The sequence below is a fragment of the Marmota monax genome, unplaced genomic scaffold, assembly GCF_021218885.2.
Source record: "Marmota monax isolate L192 unplaced genomic scaffold, Marmota_monax_Labrador192_F-V1.1 WCK01_AAM20220418_F8-fsc00276, whole genome shotgun sequence".
NCBI classification, from domain to species: domain Eukaryota; kingdom Metazoa; phylum Chordata; class Mammalia; order Rodentia; family Sciuridae; genus Marmota; species Marmota monax.
Window position 1 is genome coordinate 258,989 of NW_026695204.1, and position 14,301 is coordinate 273,289.

The 14,301-nt window shown below is 40.3% G+C and overlaps 1 protein-coding gene across 1 annotated transcript; it reads left to right on the forward strand.

Moving 5' to 3' along the window:
• The first annotated feature begins 1,090 nt into the window (after positions 1-1,090).
• LOC124083329 (sodium-dependent glucose transporter 1B-like) lies at positions 1,091-10,580 on the forward strand. The gene is given in 5 exon segments (XM_046429932.2): positions 1,091-1,333; positions 3,156-3,324; positions 4,373-4,489; positions 5,869-7,079; positions 7,081-10,580. Coding segments are annotated over 4 exon segments (1,530 nt in total). The 5' UTR covers positions 1,091-1,333; positions 3,156-3,158; the 3' UTR covers positions 7,117-10,580.
• Positions 10,581-14,301: the final 3,721 nt, after the last annotated feature.

Sequence of the window (14,301 nt, forward strand, 5' to 3'; positions counted from 1 at the left end):
CTCTTTACTGGAGCTTGGACAGCTTTCCCAGGCACATGTTTGCTGGCAGTATTCAGTTGATTGCTATTGTCAGAAATCCTGCCAACTGATTCCCTGGCTCCACTTTCTCAAACGTCCTAATTATCTGTAGGAATTGAAGCAGCTTTATGCTGTGGGCAGCTTTGAACCCAGCTTGCTTTATTGAGCTACTATTGAATTATTCACATAGGGCCACTGATTCATTGACTACCCTGGGCAAGTTGTTTCGTTGTTTCTCTCTAGGCCTCAATACCCCTATTTGTAAATGGGGCCCAAGTGGAATTGAAAGCTTACCCACAAGTTTCAACAAATATTGTGGAGTGAAAGATGTACAATACACTGAAAAACTTCAGACATCAAAGGAGCAAGGGCAGTGATTTTGGAAAGTTGTATGATGGTAAGACTTTTGGTTCCCTATTTTCGTTTCTTTGGACGTGTGTGTGTGTGTGTGTGTGTGTGTGTGTGTGTGAATTACTGGGGACTGAATCCGGGGATGCTTTACCACTGTGCTACACCCTAAATCTATTTACTTATTTTAGTTTTGAGATAAGATCTCACTATCTCGCTAAGTTGCTGAGGCTAGCCTTGAACTTGGGATCTTCCTGCCTCGGCCTCCTGCGTGGCTAGGATTACAGGCATGCACCACCGCACCTAGCAGTTTCCCAATTTTTCCTAGGAGATCCGGGTAGCTGGATCGAGGTTCCACCTTGTAGTTCTTGGCCCATAGTTGTCAGCAATCCCGCCACTTTGTACCTTGTTCCTTAATGGCATTTTATCTTGGGATTTCTCTTCAGAGGCTGCAGCTTCAGTTTGCTCCGCCACGGGGGGGCAGTCCCCTGGCGTCAGGAAGTTCAACTAAGTGTGATGCGATGCCTGCGAGAGATCCGGTCTCCTAGGCAACCAGATTAACTTCCGGTTTGAAGCGCGGTTCTGGTTGGCTGGAGGCTTCATTTCCGCCAAGTGACCCGGGCGAGCGCAGCACGTTCTGGAGGGCAAATGCCCGCTGCGTGCCAACATCTGCACGTCCCAGGCTTCTCTCCGGGTGGGCGGAGAGAAGGCGGCACCTTGAGAGACATTCTGGCCGCGAGGGGCCGAATCCCTGAGGCTCACCTCAGCAAGACCATTTGGAGCCTCCAAGCTGGAGCTGGAACTAGAGTTCCGTGGTGCCGGGGCCACGGCTGCCGGGCAGCGGCTCCTACAGGCCGACGTCTGGGCGCATGAACCGGAGACGGTGGCGGTCTCCCGGCCCGGCCGGACCCGGGCCGTGCTGCGTTGGTTCACCACCGCGATCCTGTGTGCGGCCTTCCTGGGGCTGGTGAGAGCTGGGGGAGCGACCCTCCCTGGCCGGGCGTGAGCAGGCGCCCTGCAGAGCGAGTGGCCTTCACGGTTGGAGTCTTGGCTTCTCCCCCTACGCTGTGTGACCTTAAACACCTTAGTTATTCTGCTTCGGCCTCAGTTTAGTCATCTGGAAAACGGGCACCATTCCAACAGTGGTGGTGGGGATATTGTCAAGTGTGAAACTGTTTTTCCTAATGTGTTTAACAACTGCAGCAAATTTTCTTACCTCTCGTCGGTGCAGAGGTTGCCCAGATCTTTAGCTGCCCTTCGCACCCCACTCATTCAATCCTCAAATTATTACACAAAAAAGCTGATTTTCTAGGATATCCTCTTTCTAGTGTCCTGATCAGATTAAGCCAACCGCTGAGTTTTGCAGATAGGGAAATAATTCTGCAAAGAGAGGAATTATTATAATATATTATTATTATAATTATTATTCCATGTCACACAGCCGGATAAGGCGTAGAGCCAGTAACGTCTTACTTCACTTACAGTCCTATTTATATCAAGCGTTCAGATGCTTAAATGTTTTTTCTTGGAGCAAAGCGCAAGGCTAGATGTAGTTTTGCCAACCCCCTTTTGCCAAACTTGATAGTTTTGGAAGCTGGAGAGTTGTGACCCATAGTTCTTGTTAACACATTGTCCTTTGAGGAGAGTCACTTCTGGTCACTTAGCATATCAGAGAGTCTGAGCCACAATATTCTTAGAATATTTTGATGGAGAAGGGGAGGAGAAAGAAATCACTGTGTATTGTTGGTGAGCCCTCACTGTGTGCCGGGTTTTATAAGTCCTTTGAAGACATGAAGTAATTCCATTAGAACCATTGCTCAGGCTTCTTTCCTTATACCTGGTGCTTGCTGTGGGCCTGTGCATACCCAAGTCCTTAGTCTTGGAGTAGTCCTGCTTGGATAAGGGGTACACCCTGCATATACAGCAGAAAAGTGCAAATAGAATCAGTTATTCTTGAAATGTAGATAAATTAGAAAAAGTTTTTTCTTTTTTTTCTTTGAGATGAGTTTCACTATTTTGTCCCAGGGCCGACCCTGAAATGTGATCTTGATACCTTAGCTGCCCGGTAAGTGGGATTACACCCACTCCACACACACTGCAAGGCTCAAAAACTTGAAAAAGGGTCTAGTGACAGTTCCTCTGATAACCTGCTATATTCCTTAGTTCTGGTTAACACGTGGTCCAAGTGACATTTTATTGTTAAAGTCGTCCTGTACACATGTATGTGATAACTTCTAAAAAAGTCTTAACTGTATTCCTGATGGCTTTGGGTTTTCTTTGAAGGAAAATACATGTTAGAAACATTCAAAGTGTTTATCTCCTGCACACTTTGCACATAGGTAGTTCAGAGGATGCCATAAATATTGCTGTTTTGATATTAAAAAAAGGAATATATATTTTGATGTGTTGATAATTTAAATTTTTAGCAACTAAATTCTTATGCTGTTGTACATGTAGTATATGAAATAACAGCATGTTGAGAATAGTTTTGTTACATCTTATTAACTATTAATGCCGAATAGTTTTTTTTAAAAACTAAACAGAATTGCCTCAAAGAGCCCAAAGAAATGGATAATTTATTTAAAAAATTGAGAATTGGAATAGAAGAAAATCCATGGATCTATAGCTATAATATTGTTCATTTTTCTTGACTATGGGGCTTAAAGTATTCTCCATTACATTGTAATCGCCTTCACACACACAAAAAAAACCCTACCACTTAGACATTGTTTTAATGATTATAAGTTTAAAGAGACCCTTTTGTAATTTTTTATATTTTTATACTATAGGGAATGAGTATTGCTATACTGGGACCCACATTTCAAGATTTGGCAAGGAATGTAAACAGAAACATCAGCAGTCTTTCTCTCATTTTTGTGGGCCGTGCCTCTGGATATTTGTGTGGCTCTATAATTGGTGGAGTTCTTTTTGATTGTATGAATCATTTTTTACTTTTGGGTAAGTAAACACTGTTTTGCACTTCTGTGTTGCTGTCAAGGATCTTAGGTCATTATTTTAAACGTGAAAAATAGTAGCTGCAGAGTGGTTGATAGCTGAATGGGTGGTGTTTGTGTCTTCTCCACAGAAACTGGGTTTCCATGTTTTCTTCTCTGACATTGACAGAGGAAACCTGTATTGGATCCTCTGGAAACAGATCAACACAATGGTGTGTGTGTTAGCAATTCTTGGACTTCCCGACTTTCACAGTAATTTAGGTACCACTTAGGATCATGCACTGGTTGTTCAAAAGGCTATCTCTGCTCATGAGGGTGTAAGGGCAGATTTCCTAGGACCACGGACCTTAGAATGAATGCTCCTGGAATTTGCCCAGGTTCTATGGACTCTGGATTGAAAGTGAAGGGGGGAGGGGATGGTAAGTGAACTGAAGTAGGTTACACTTTTGTCCCTACCACCCCATGTCAGTAATGGCATGCTCTACCTTGCCTTGGAAATAGATGGCAAAATTTTGACATCTTTTTTTTTTTTTGATAAAGTAATGTGTTTAAATAAAATTTTAGATTTAATGTGATAAAACTTCTTTGAAAGCAAGGAGAATAATTTATTGCTGATGAATAAAGAATTCCCTTTTTTTGCAATGAGACTTGAAAGAATATATTTCTTATGTTTCCTATTTCCTAGTTTGTTTATTAAAGTTTTGTTACAAAATGCTGTACTTTCTGCATTTTGTTTTTGCTTTTATAAACTGTTATTTGTTATCCAGATATATCTTTGGGTTCTTAAGTGTGAAATATGAAAATAAATAATTTTGTCCTGTCTCTTTTGCTGTAAAATCTTTTTTGTTTTGGTATAATTTTTAGTTTGATTATTAACAGTACGTGAATTGTAATCATGTCATAGTAATTTATATTTTATCACCCATAAAGTTTATAAAATATTTAAATGGCAAAACCACTTGTAGTAGCTGCTGGTAACACTCGTCTACTTATGATTACCAAATTTAAATTGACGTTACTTTTTATAATTGACTTTTAACTTTTCTTCTCAGGGGTTTCACTTTTGGCTACAACAGTTGGTCTTTTTGTTATTCCTTTTTGCAAGGCAGCAGTGTTACTGATTTTCATGATATCTGTCATTGGCGTTTCAATGGGCATTCTGGATACAGGTTAGTGAGCCCTTAAGTGTCATCTATGGGAGTGGGGACTTTCTACTAGAAAAGTAGATCAAATGGTATTAAACGGTCACTTGCAGTGCTCTGGAAATGACATGGACTGTACTGCATGTTATGGCACATGCCTGTAATCCCAGAGACTTAGGTGGCTGAAGCAGGAGGATCACAAGTTCAAGGCCAGCCTCAGCAACTAAGACCCTTTCTCAAAATTAAAAATAAAAGGAACTGGGAATGTAGCTCAGCGGTAAAGTGTCCCTGGGTTCATTATCTAATACTAGGAAAGAAAAAAAATGAAGACATGAACTTACTAAGTGGGTCATGGGTTCACTTCATCAGATCCCCCATCCAGCAGCTACTGTTTTCGCCAGTTAGGGCACAGATTTTTGAGCAGCCAACTATGAATTTAACTTAAAGGATTTTGTTCTGTTGGAGATACTGATTACTGTATCCAAACAGGGAAGAAGCCTCTCCTGGGCTAATACTGTGCAGGTGAGCAGATTTTATTTTGGGAGAGAATTTTAACATTGTAGTTTAAGAGGAATTGATGGTTTAATAGGATAAAACAAGTGTGGAACCATTATTTGGCTGATGAAGTATAGAAGCAGCCTTCAATTTAAAATGTACTAGTTTGCTTGTTTTTCTTCTCTCTCTCTCTCAAAAGTTTCTGTTCTCCCATAGTAGAGCTTCTCTGTGGGTCATCATGTCCTTGAAAATCTGCTAAGTAACATGTGATATGTGTTTACCACAAGATCCAGCTTTCTATGCCTCCCTTCTCTACTCTAAGGTTATTTATAAATTGGAGAAATGTTTTATACTTCTGGCTTAGTTTGCAGGTGTTCAGATGGTGTATGAATAGATGCTAAAAGGTGTTCTCATTTCCTATAACAGGCACACCAGACACTTGGTGTATTCAGGTTCCTGAATGTGTGTTTTGCATCTGTTTCATTAATAAATAAATGAAATTCCTCAAGTACAGAATCTAGCTTTGGTAATTGGCCACTCTCTGGTGGTAAAATTTTTCCAACTAAATATATAAATTTAAATCAGTTACAAATAAGTAGATGTATGAATGTACTCCCCAGTATGATGTTGGCCCTCTAAGTAGCCTTTGCTAATATGCCTGACTCTGGGTAGCGGTTTATCAGTTTGTAGAATTCCATATATGCAGTTGAAATGTTATAAGTTATAGCTCTCTGGTGGGAGTAGGTTAGAGTTCCTTAGAGAATTGACTCAAGCACAATATTTGATAACTTTGTTAAAATGTGCCATGTAATACAGATTTATCCTCTTTCTGACAGTAAAGACCTATTTTTTTTTTTTAAAACCAGATAACTGTGCTTAACATAATTGAATTCTCCATCCTTCATTGGCAGGTGGTAATGTCCTCATCTTGGATATTTGGGGGGATGAAGGAGCCCCACACATGCAGGCCTTACACTTCAGTTTTGCCTTGGGTGCCTTTCTGGCTCCAATTCTGGCTAAATTGGCACTGGGTACCTCAGTGTCTGCTGAAAACCACACAGAGCCTGCCTTTCAGCCTCCAGCCACCAACGGATCATCTGAAGCTGACTCAGCGCCTCTGTTTGGATTGCCTGATGACATGAATCTATTCTGGGCTTATGCTTTTATCGGCACTTATATTTTCATAGTGTCTGTCTTCCTGTTTACTCTGTTTTTCAAGAAAAGCTCAAGGCAGGAAAAATCAAAACCATCTGCTCAGGGATATCGAAGAGCTGAATATCACAAGACCCTTCTCTGCCTCCTTTTCTTGTTCTTCTTTTTTTATGTTGGAGCAGAGGTAACATATGGCTCTTACGTTTTCTCCTTTGCCACCACTCATGCTGGCATGGAAGAACATGAAGCAGCTGGGTTGAACTCCATCTTCTGGGGGACCTTTGCAGCCTGCAGGGGCCTGGCGATCTTCTTTGCTGCCTGTCTACAGCCGGGCACCATGATTGTGTTGAGCAACATTGGCAGCCTGGTTTCATCTTTATTTCTGGTGCTTTTCAACAAGAGTCCACTCTGTCTCTGGATTGCCACTTCGGTGTATGGGGCCTCAATGGCAGCCACATTTCCCAGTGGTGTTTCCTGGATTGAGCAGTACACGACCATAAGTGGGAAATCAGCAGCCTTTTTTGTAATTGGTGCAGCACTGGGAGAAATGGCTATTCCTGCAGTAATTGGAATTGTTCAGGGACAATACCCAGATTTGCCCATAGTTCTGTACACCTGTTTGGGGTCAGCAATATTCACTGCTGTTATATTTCCTGTGCTGTATAAATTAGCTACCTTGCCTCTGGATCACCAGCGAAAAGCTAACAGAAAGAGTGAGGACCAAAAGTCTTTGCTTTCCAACTCTGAGCTAAATGACTATGAGGAGGAGAATGAAGGGGAGGACGCAGAAAAATGGAATGAAATGGATTTTGAAGTAGTAGAAATGAATGATACAATGGGGCCTATTGTCATAGAACATTCTGGAAATATTTTGATGGAGCCCACAGCTGATGTCTCCACCCAGTTCCTATCAAGTACATTAATATTTAAGTCTTCCCCAGTTAATACTGGTGATTCCGCTGTGAAACACCTTGCCAGAAGCGTGGAAAAAAGGGACTAACACTTAGAGAAGATGAATTATTTACTGACTGTCGTGAATAAATGCCACTTTTAAAGAGGGCAGAGCAGCATTACCAGATTTCAGCATGCTTTGGGGATCAAAGTTTCAAGGCCCACGTTAGCAAATGCTGAAGATTTGAAATGTTCTAATTCCCAGTGTTTCCCACAAAGTATCAATTGTGTGGTTCAGTAGGACCTTGTTTTGAGACTATTGTGTATCATAGGCTGATAGGTAATATTTTCTTGTGTCTACCTTTCAGAGCACACAAACCCTTTTTTTTTTTCCTTCTTGAGAAGTTGGGTAGTGTTCGACTAGAACAAAAGCCGTTATGTGTGGGATGGATATTCCATTCAAGTATCAGGCATGTTCTGCCAAAGATGTTGGGCAGAGAAATTTCATGATTATCTCTGGAAACAAATAGTTGTTTTTATTAATTGCTTTACCTTATCTTTATTGTTGGACCAAAGATTGTTAAAGACTTATTTGGTATTTGATTTCTAGGCAGAGAACACAAAGCCAGACTCAAGAGACCTGGGTTCAAGATAGGAGTCTGGCTTAGGGCTCTCAGTATAGGTCTTGTTTATGTTATCACTTGATCTGTGACTCCAGAAATGGAAGTGAGATGAGATCCAAATTGAGAAACTCCTAGGTTTTAAAGTTTGTGTAGGATGACAGCTAACACATTCTTCATTTCAAATGAGAATTGAAACAAAAATGGTAAATGGCTTTAAGTATGAGCTATTGTGTATGAATTCATTCCAATTTCATACACTCTATATTAAATATGTTCTTTGGAAAATATTCTAAAGAACACTTTTTTTTTTTTGTACTGAAATTGAACCCAGTAGTGCTTTACCACTGAGCTATACCTGCAAACCGCACCCCTCCCCACCTTTTTAAAATTTTTGTGATAGAGTCTAAGTTGCTGAGGCTGGCCTAGAACTTGGTGATCTCCTGCATCAGCTTCTCCATTGACTGGGGTTACAAGTGTGCACCATTGTACCAGGCAGGGATACATTTTTAATGCTGCATCTCATTGATCCTAAGATATAACTTTTCCCCATAATTTAATGTCTTTTAAACTGCATATACTTATAATCAATGATCTTTTAATATTATGAGAAATCTTGTTTGACTTTTTTTTACTACATGCATATATAAAATAACATCATATTTTACAATCAGTGTCTTAGGTTCAGTGATATGCAGTAAATATAATTATGGAAATTATATTTGCAGATATTTTTTAAAGAAAACTTATTTTTATATGCTAATTTAATCTCTAGTGATGTGTAAATAGGATTTGGAGATACTATATTCTGATATTAGAAGCTGTTTGAATTATTACATTAGTAGTAGAGGCATAGATGGTCTTTTGAGGCCCCTGACCTACCTCAATAACAGAGGCTGGGTCTAGGTCTTACTGTTTCAAGACTTTGACTCTCACTGGATTTGGGTGATAATCCCAGTATAAGTACTGTGAACCAGACTAGAAGTTCAGTTTACAAGGAGGCACAGCCTTTTCTAGGGTTTGGAATTCTTATGTCACCCACCCATCCTCTTCCTTGAGTTTGAAACACCTGGGAATCCAAAGTGAAGATGAGAAGATGAAGGGCTGGAGATGTAGCTCAGTGGTAGAGCACTTGCTTAGCATGCTAAAGGCCTCCGTTCAATCCCCTATACTGGGATTGGGGGATGTCAGACAGCAGGTGGCTTAGTGGTCTAGGCATCAAGGATGAGGAAGGGAATTTATGAGTATGGCCAAACTGGTGTGTCTATCCTTCAATAAATGACAAGAATCAATAAGAGTTTTTGTATACTTTTCCCTAAGTTTTATGTTGAGTGACCTCAAATTTCTACCAGAATGCTTTCTCTTATCTAATGTCTATAAATTTGTTTTTGAGAAACAGTTGCTTTGGTTTGTCTTAAGTGAAATGCAGTACCTTTCTTAACCAGTTTGTTCACCTTATAGCTTTCATTCATGTTGAGAACGCAAGAACTTTGGAGAGGGCTGCTGGAGAAATTGATGGTAAAATACCTGTTGTTTTTTTAAAATACAGTACTTCTCCCCTGATTAGTGTTGGAAATCACTTATGTTCCACACTCTCTCTTCTCTTTCTCAGGCTGCTGGGCCTTAGGCAGTAGCAGTTGTTTGGCTGATGAGAGGCTCATTACTATAGGGATTTTCCCCTCAGCTTCTACTTTTAGAGGGTAGGAGATGAGGCCATGGGAGAAATGCATGGGAATGAGAACATGGCATACATTTTGGAAATCCATATAGATAAATCACTAAGATTCCACAAACCAAAATGTGGATGTTCATAAGACCACTGGCATTATAAAATTTTGAAAACGTGTTTCCATATTGAAAGGAATCAACTTAGCACAGTCTAAGCATTAGCATTCATTTGAATGATCAGTTCTTAGGTGTCTACTGATATACAATAACCAATAGCCAACTTTTCTATTGCTGTCTAATAAATGACCACAAAAAACAGCAACTTAAAACAACATACACTTATTATCTCACATTTCTGTGGTTCAGCAATGTAGACATGACTTAACTTTCCTCTGCTATGGGTCTTACAGGGCCGAGACCCATATCCCTGTTGGGTAGCATTTTCTTCTTCGTTGGAGTGTTCAGTCCTCCTTCAAGGCATGGGGTTGCTTTCAGTATTTAGTTACTAGCTTGTTGACTGGGTTTCCTGTTTCCTGCTCACAGTCAGCTGGTCCATTCTTAGGTCCTTCAAGACTCCCACAGTTCCTTGCTATGTGACCCTCTCATAGATCCTCCCACAACATGGCAGCCTCTTCAAAGCCAACAGGGGAGTATATGCACAAGACTATGGTTTAATGTCCAGCACCACCACAAAAAACAAAACAACAACAAAAAAGACAAGTGTTGCAATACCCTCCTGCAAGAAGTGTGAGATCCAAGATATTATTCCTAAGATGATTTTGTTTCACATGGATTCAGTGGATAATCAGGATAGCTTTATTATAACCAGAACTTTAGAATCATAGCAACATGTCACTTAACCCTGCCACTTTCACATATTAATAAAAGATATTTAGAAATTCTTCATGTAGCCTCCCCTGTGTGTAAAGGAAAAAAGCAGGCTGATGATGATTGTGAGGAGGAAGATTTTGGCTCCAATTCTGAAAGACACTTTGGCTAGTTCATTTTAGCTAGGTCGAACTTGAGTTGAATATTTATATATGTATAAGTAGCTTCACATTTAATGATTTAAAATTTTATAAATGTGAATGTTTATAACCAAGATTTTTTTTTCTTGTCTGTAATCCCAGCTACTTGGGAGACTGAGGCTGGAGGATAACAAGTTTGTGTCCAACCTTGACAACTTACTCAGACCCTGTCTCAAAATATAAAATGGGCTGGGGATATATAACAGTGGTAGCACACCCTTGGATTCAATACCCAGTCCCCCAAAATAAAATTTTTAAAAACTATTCTTTAAATTTATTTTCCAACATTTATCTAGTGGTTAGTTCTATTTTTGTCTTCTCTTGTCCTCCTCTTCTGTCCTATTGCTTTTAGAACTTTCAGAGATGATCGATTCTTGTATTAAGTATTCTTATGTATTTTCTTGTCTTGCTTCAGTTTAGGAATTTAATTTCAGAATATATTTGGTACCCATCTCTAATTTTATTGCAGCTTGAGTTTGATGCATTTATTAGCTAGTTACTGGGTGGGCAGGAGAAAGGTTTTGAAATTGTCTGATGACATGAGTAGCATGAGAGATTGGGGTTTTTAGCTTCTGAACAACTCGTTGAAAGTATAAGGTGCTTTTACAAAACTGATGTATTTTTAATGGTGTATGATGTACAAAAATATAACTCTTACTATATTATCCATTTTCAAGTGTGCAGTGCAGTGGCAGGAAATATATTCACATTGTTGTGCAGCCATGACTGCTATCCATCCGCAGAACTCTTCATCTGGCATAACTGGAACTCTGTGCCCATTAGGCAGTAACTCTCTGTCCTACCCACCCTAAGTTTTAATAAACTTCTCTCCTTGGAGACTACCAAGTATCATGTGTTTGAGGGCTTAGGTTACAGTTTTCTGCACTTGAATGATCCTCTGTTTTGCGCTCCTTTGTTAAGAAACATGGAAGTCCTGTGATTGCCTAGGAGCAGATGGTATGTGTTCAGGGAACCATGGACTAGGCTGCTCTCTGCCTCTCACAGAAGCTCCATGGGACTACTTCCTTCTGTTTCCCTCTCTTGGTCCGTCCTCTTGATATTTCTAGTCCTGATTCCCCAAAGAACCTATGTGATGTGAGTAGGTCCCATTACCATTATTGGACCTAGGGGTCAATAGTGTGCCTTATGAATGGTTTGCCTTGGGTCCGTCCTTCCTTCCTTCCTTCCTCTCTCTTCCTCTCTCTCTCTTTCTTTCTCTCTCTTTCTTCCTTTCCTTTTCTTTTCTTTCCACATTTATTTATCTTTATATGGTGTTGAGGATCAAACCCTGGGCCTCATATATGCTAGGTGATTGCTCTACCATTGAGCCACAACCCCAGCTCCTGCCTTGGGTCATTTCTATTGCTTCCTTCCAGAGAGTGGCCACCTTCACACTCCTGCTGCCATTGCTCAGAATGCAGTAGCCTTACACCAAAATTCCACTGCCTACTTCATGTCAGGGTAATGCTGGGCTTTGTGAATATTGCTAACAGGTACCTGAAAGGGACTGGCAGGCCCTTCCAATTCATCGTTTGAATTGGAATTGAAAACATAATTCCAGCAAATTGCAGGAGTTGGGGGAAGGAAGAGTTGCCGCAGTCTGGCTGGGCACAATCAGGAGCCACTTGTCAAAAGAAACTAACTTTATTTTTAGAACCACACACGCCAAACAAAACAGCCTCTCAGGAAAAACCCTCAGAGCCTCAACTGCCACCACCGGCTTCCCACAAGCCTCTCTCTCCCACACAAGCTTCTCCCCACCTCCCACAATCCTCCTGCTCTTGAGGCCGATTGGCTGGGTCACGTGGGCGGAGCCAAAAAAGTCCCCCAATGAGCAGCTCTGTGGTCTGAAAGGGCAGGGAAACAGCCCAATGAGCATCACCGCAGAGGAGCCAATCAGATGTTGCTGGGGCCGCTGTGAGCCAATCATCAGCCGGCAGCTGGAAGTTTGCTGGCAGCTGGAAGTTTGCTGGGGCCCCTTCGGCTGTGGCTGTCAACATCTCCCCCTCTCTGTTTAAACAACAAGCATGTGGCTTAGGGACCGTGCCTGCCTTAGGTTGTCCAATAGTACATATGGTCCTTAGGTTGGTACCATTGCAATTGGATCTTACCCGTCACTGACTACCGGTCCAGTATACAGCCACACCTGTGGAGAGGTCTTTGTACCAGCGGGGGGGTGAGGTTCTTTGCCTCACCTCTGTTGGCCCCCAAATTTTAGCTGGACGATCATGACAAGCAGAAGGGAGGAAGATACACCAAGCCAATTGACGGCTCCTTTTGGAAAAATTGTACCACCAATGACATCATCAGCAAAAATACCCCAACACTACCACAAGTCGCTGCACAACAGATAGTTCACAATGCATACAGGTGAGCTCACAATGTGTCCAGGCAAGTTCTGCAAGCAGTTCAGTGATGGCTATTGTAGAAGCTGTAGATTGGTTTTATCTTTGACTTCACCAGCACTGGGATGAAGATAGGAATTCTGGCAATAATGGCTAAAGAAAAAATTATGTAACATTACAGAAGGCACTAAAAGAAAACAATTTTCTTAACAATTTACATTGTCTTCACCGGCACTGGGATGAAGATAGGAATTCTGGCAATAATGGCTAAAGAAAAAATTATGTAACATTACAGAAGGCACTAAAAGAAAACAATTTTCTTAACAATTTACATTGTCTTCACCAGCACTGGGATGAAGATAGGAATTCTGGCAATAATTGCTAAAGAAAAAATTATGTAACATTACAGAAGGCACTAAAAGAAAACAATTTTCTTAACAATTTACATTGTCTTCACCGGCACTGGGATGAAGATAGGAATTCTGGCAATAATGGCTAAAGAAAAAATTATGTAACATTACAGAAGGCACTAAAAGAAAACAATTTTCTTAACAATTTACATTATCTTTAAGAGAATTATTAAATATAATGAAAAGGAAAGGTGAAAGTAAACAAACAGATCTGTTAACCTTCTTTTTTGTTTACATATTAAAACAATCCTCAACAGTTGTTTACCCAATTTAAATTAAACCATATAAATCACGTGAAAAAAAATATTTGGATCCATTTTATCATGAGCGCTCATCATATATGATATATGGACATACGTACATTCAAACATATAACACAAAACACAAGTGTGCACACATAATATAATACATACAACACATAACATTATAGTAAAGGCCTTATAACTTTTTACAGGTGAAATCTCCATTGCAATGTTTAAAAACTCTATAGTCAAAAAATAGAACTGATCAGCAAAACATTAACCTAGGTCTGTATGAGCTCAAAAAACAAAATAGAACTTCATGATATGGCAAAGGGCAATAATAAAATAGATATTGAAAAAAGCATCCTGGTTCTGTTGCAGATGTAAGAATAGCCAAACTGGAGTTTTGGATATCAGTTGTTATGGACTTGAGCCAAATCATCTTCTTTTTGGTCTGTAGAAATCGCTTTAGTTAATCTTTCTGGAATCCAAATCGGCTGCTGTTCTCCCTGTGGAAACACATAAACAGACCCCCGACTCCAGACAATCACTGGGTCAGGACCTTGGTTAATCTCTCTGGAATCCAAATCGGCTGCTGTACTCCCTGTGGAAACACACAAACAGACCCCCGACTCCAGACAATTACTGGGTCAGGACCTTTCCATTGTCCTGTTAGAATATCCTTCCAAAGTACCTTGGGCTTATGTACATTTTTTGGACACATATGCCTTTCCGCAGCACTAAGTCCTGATGAATCCAAATTTAAAAAGTTTAGAGTAAAAAGGGTTATTTTAAGTTTATCTTTGGGGAATATATACCCCTTCCCAATTCCTTCTTTTTGCTTTAATAAGTACATTTTAATAGTTTGATGAGCTCTTTCAACTATGCCTTGTCCCTGTGGATTGTATGGGATTCCTGTTATATGAGTAATGCCAAATGTTGAGCAAAATTGTTTAAAAGAGGTAGAAGTATAACCAGGGGCATTATC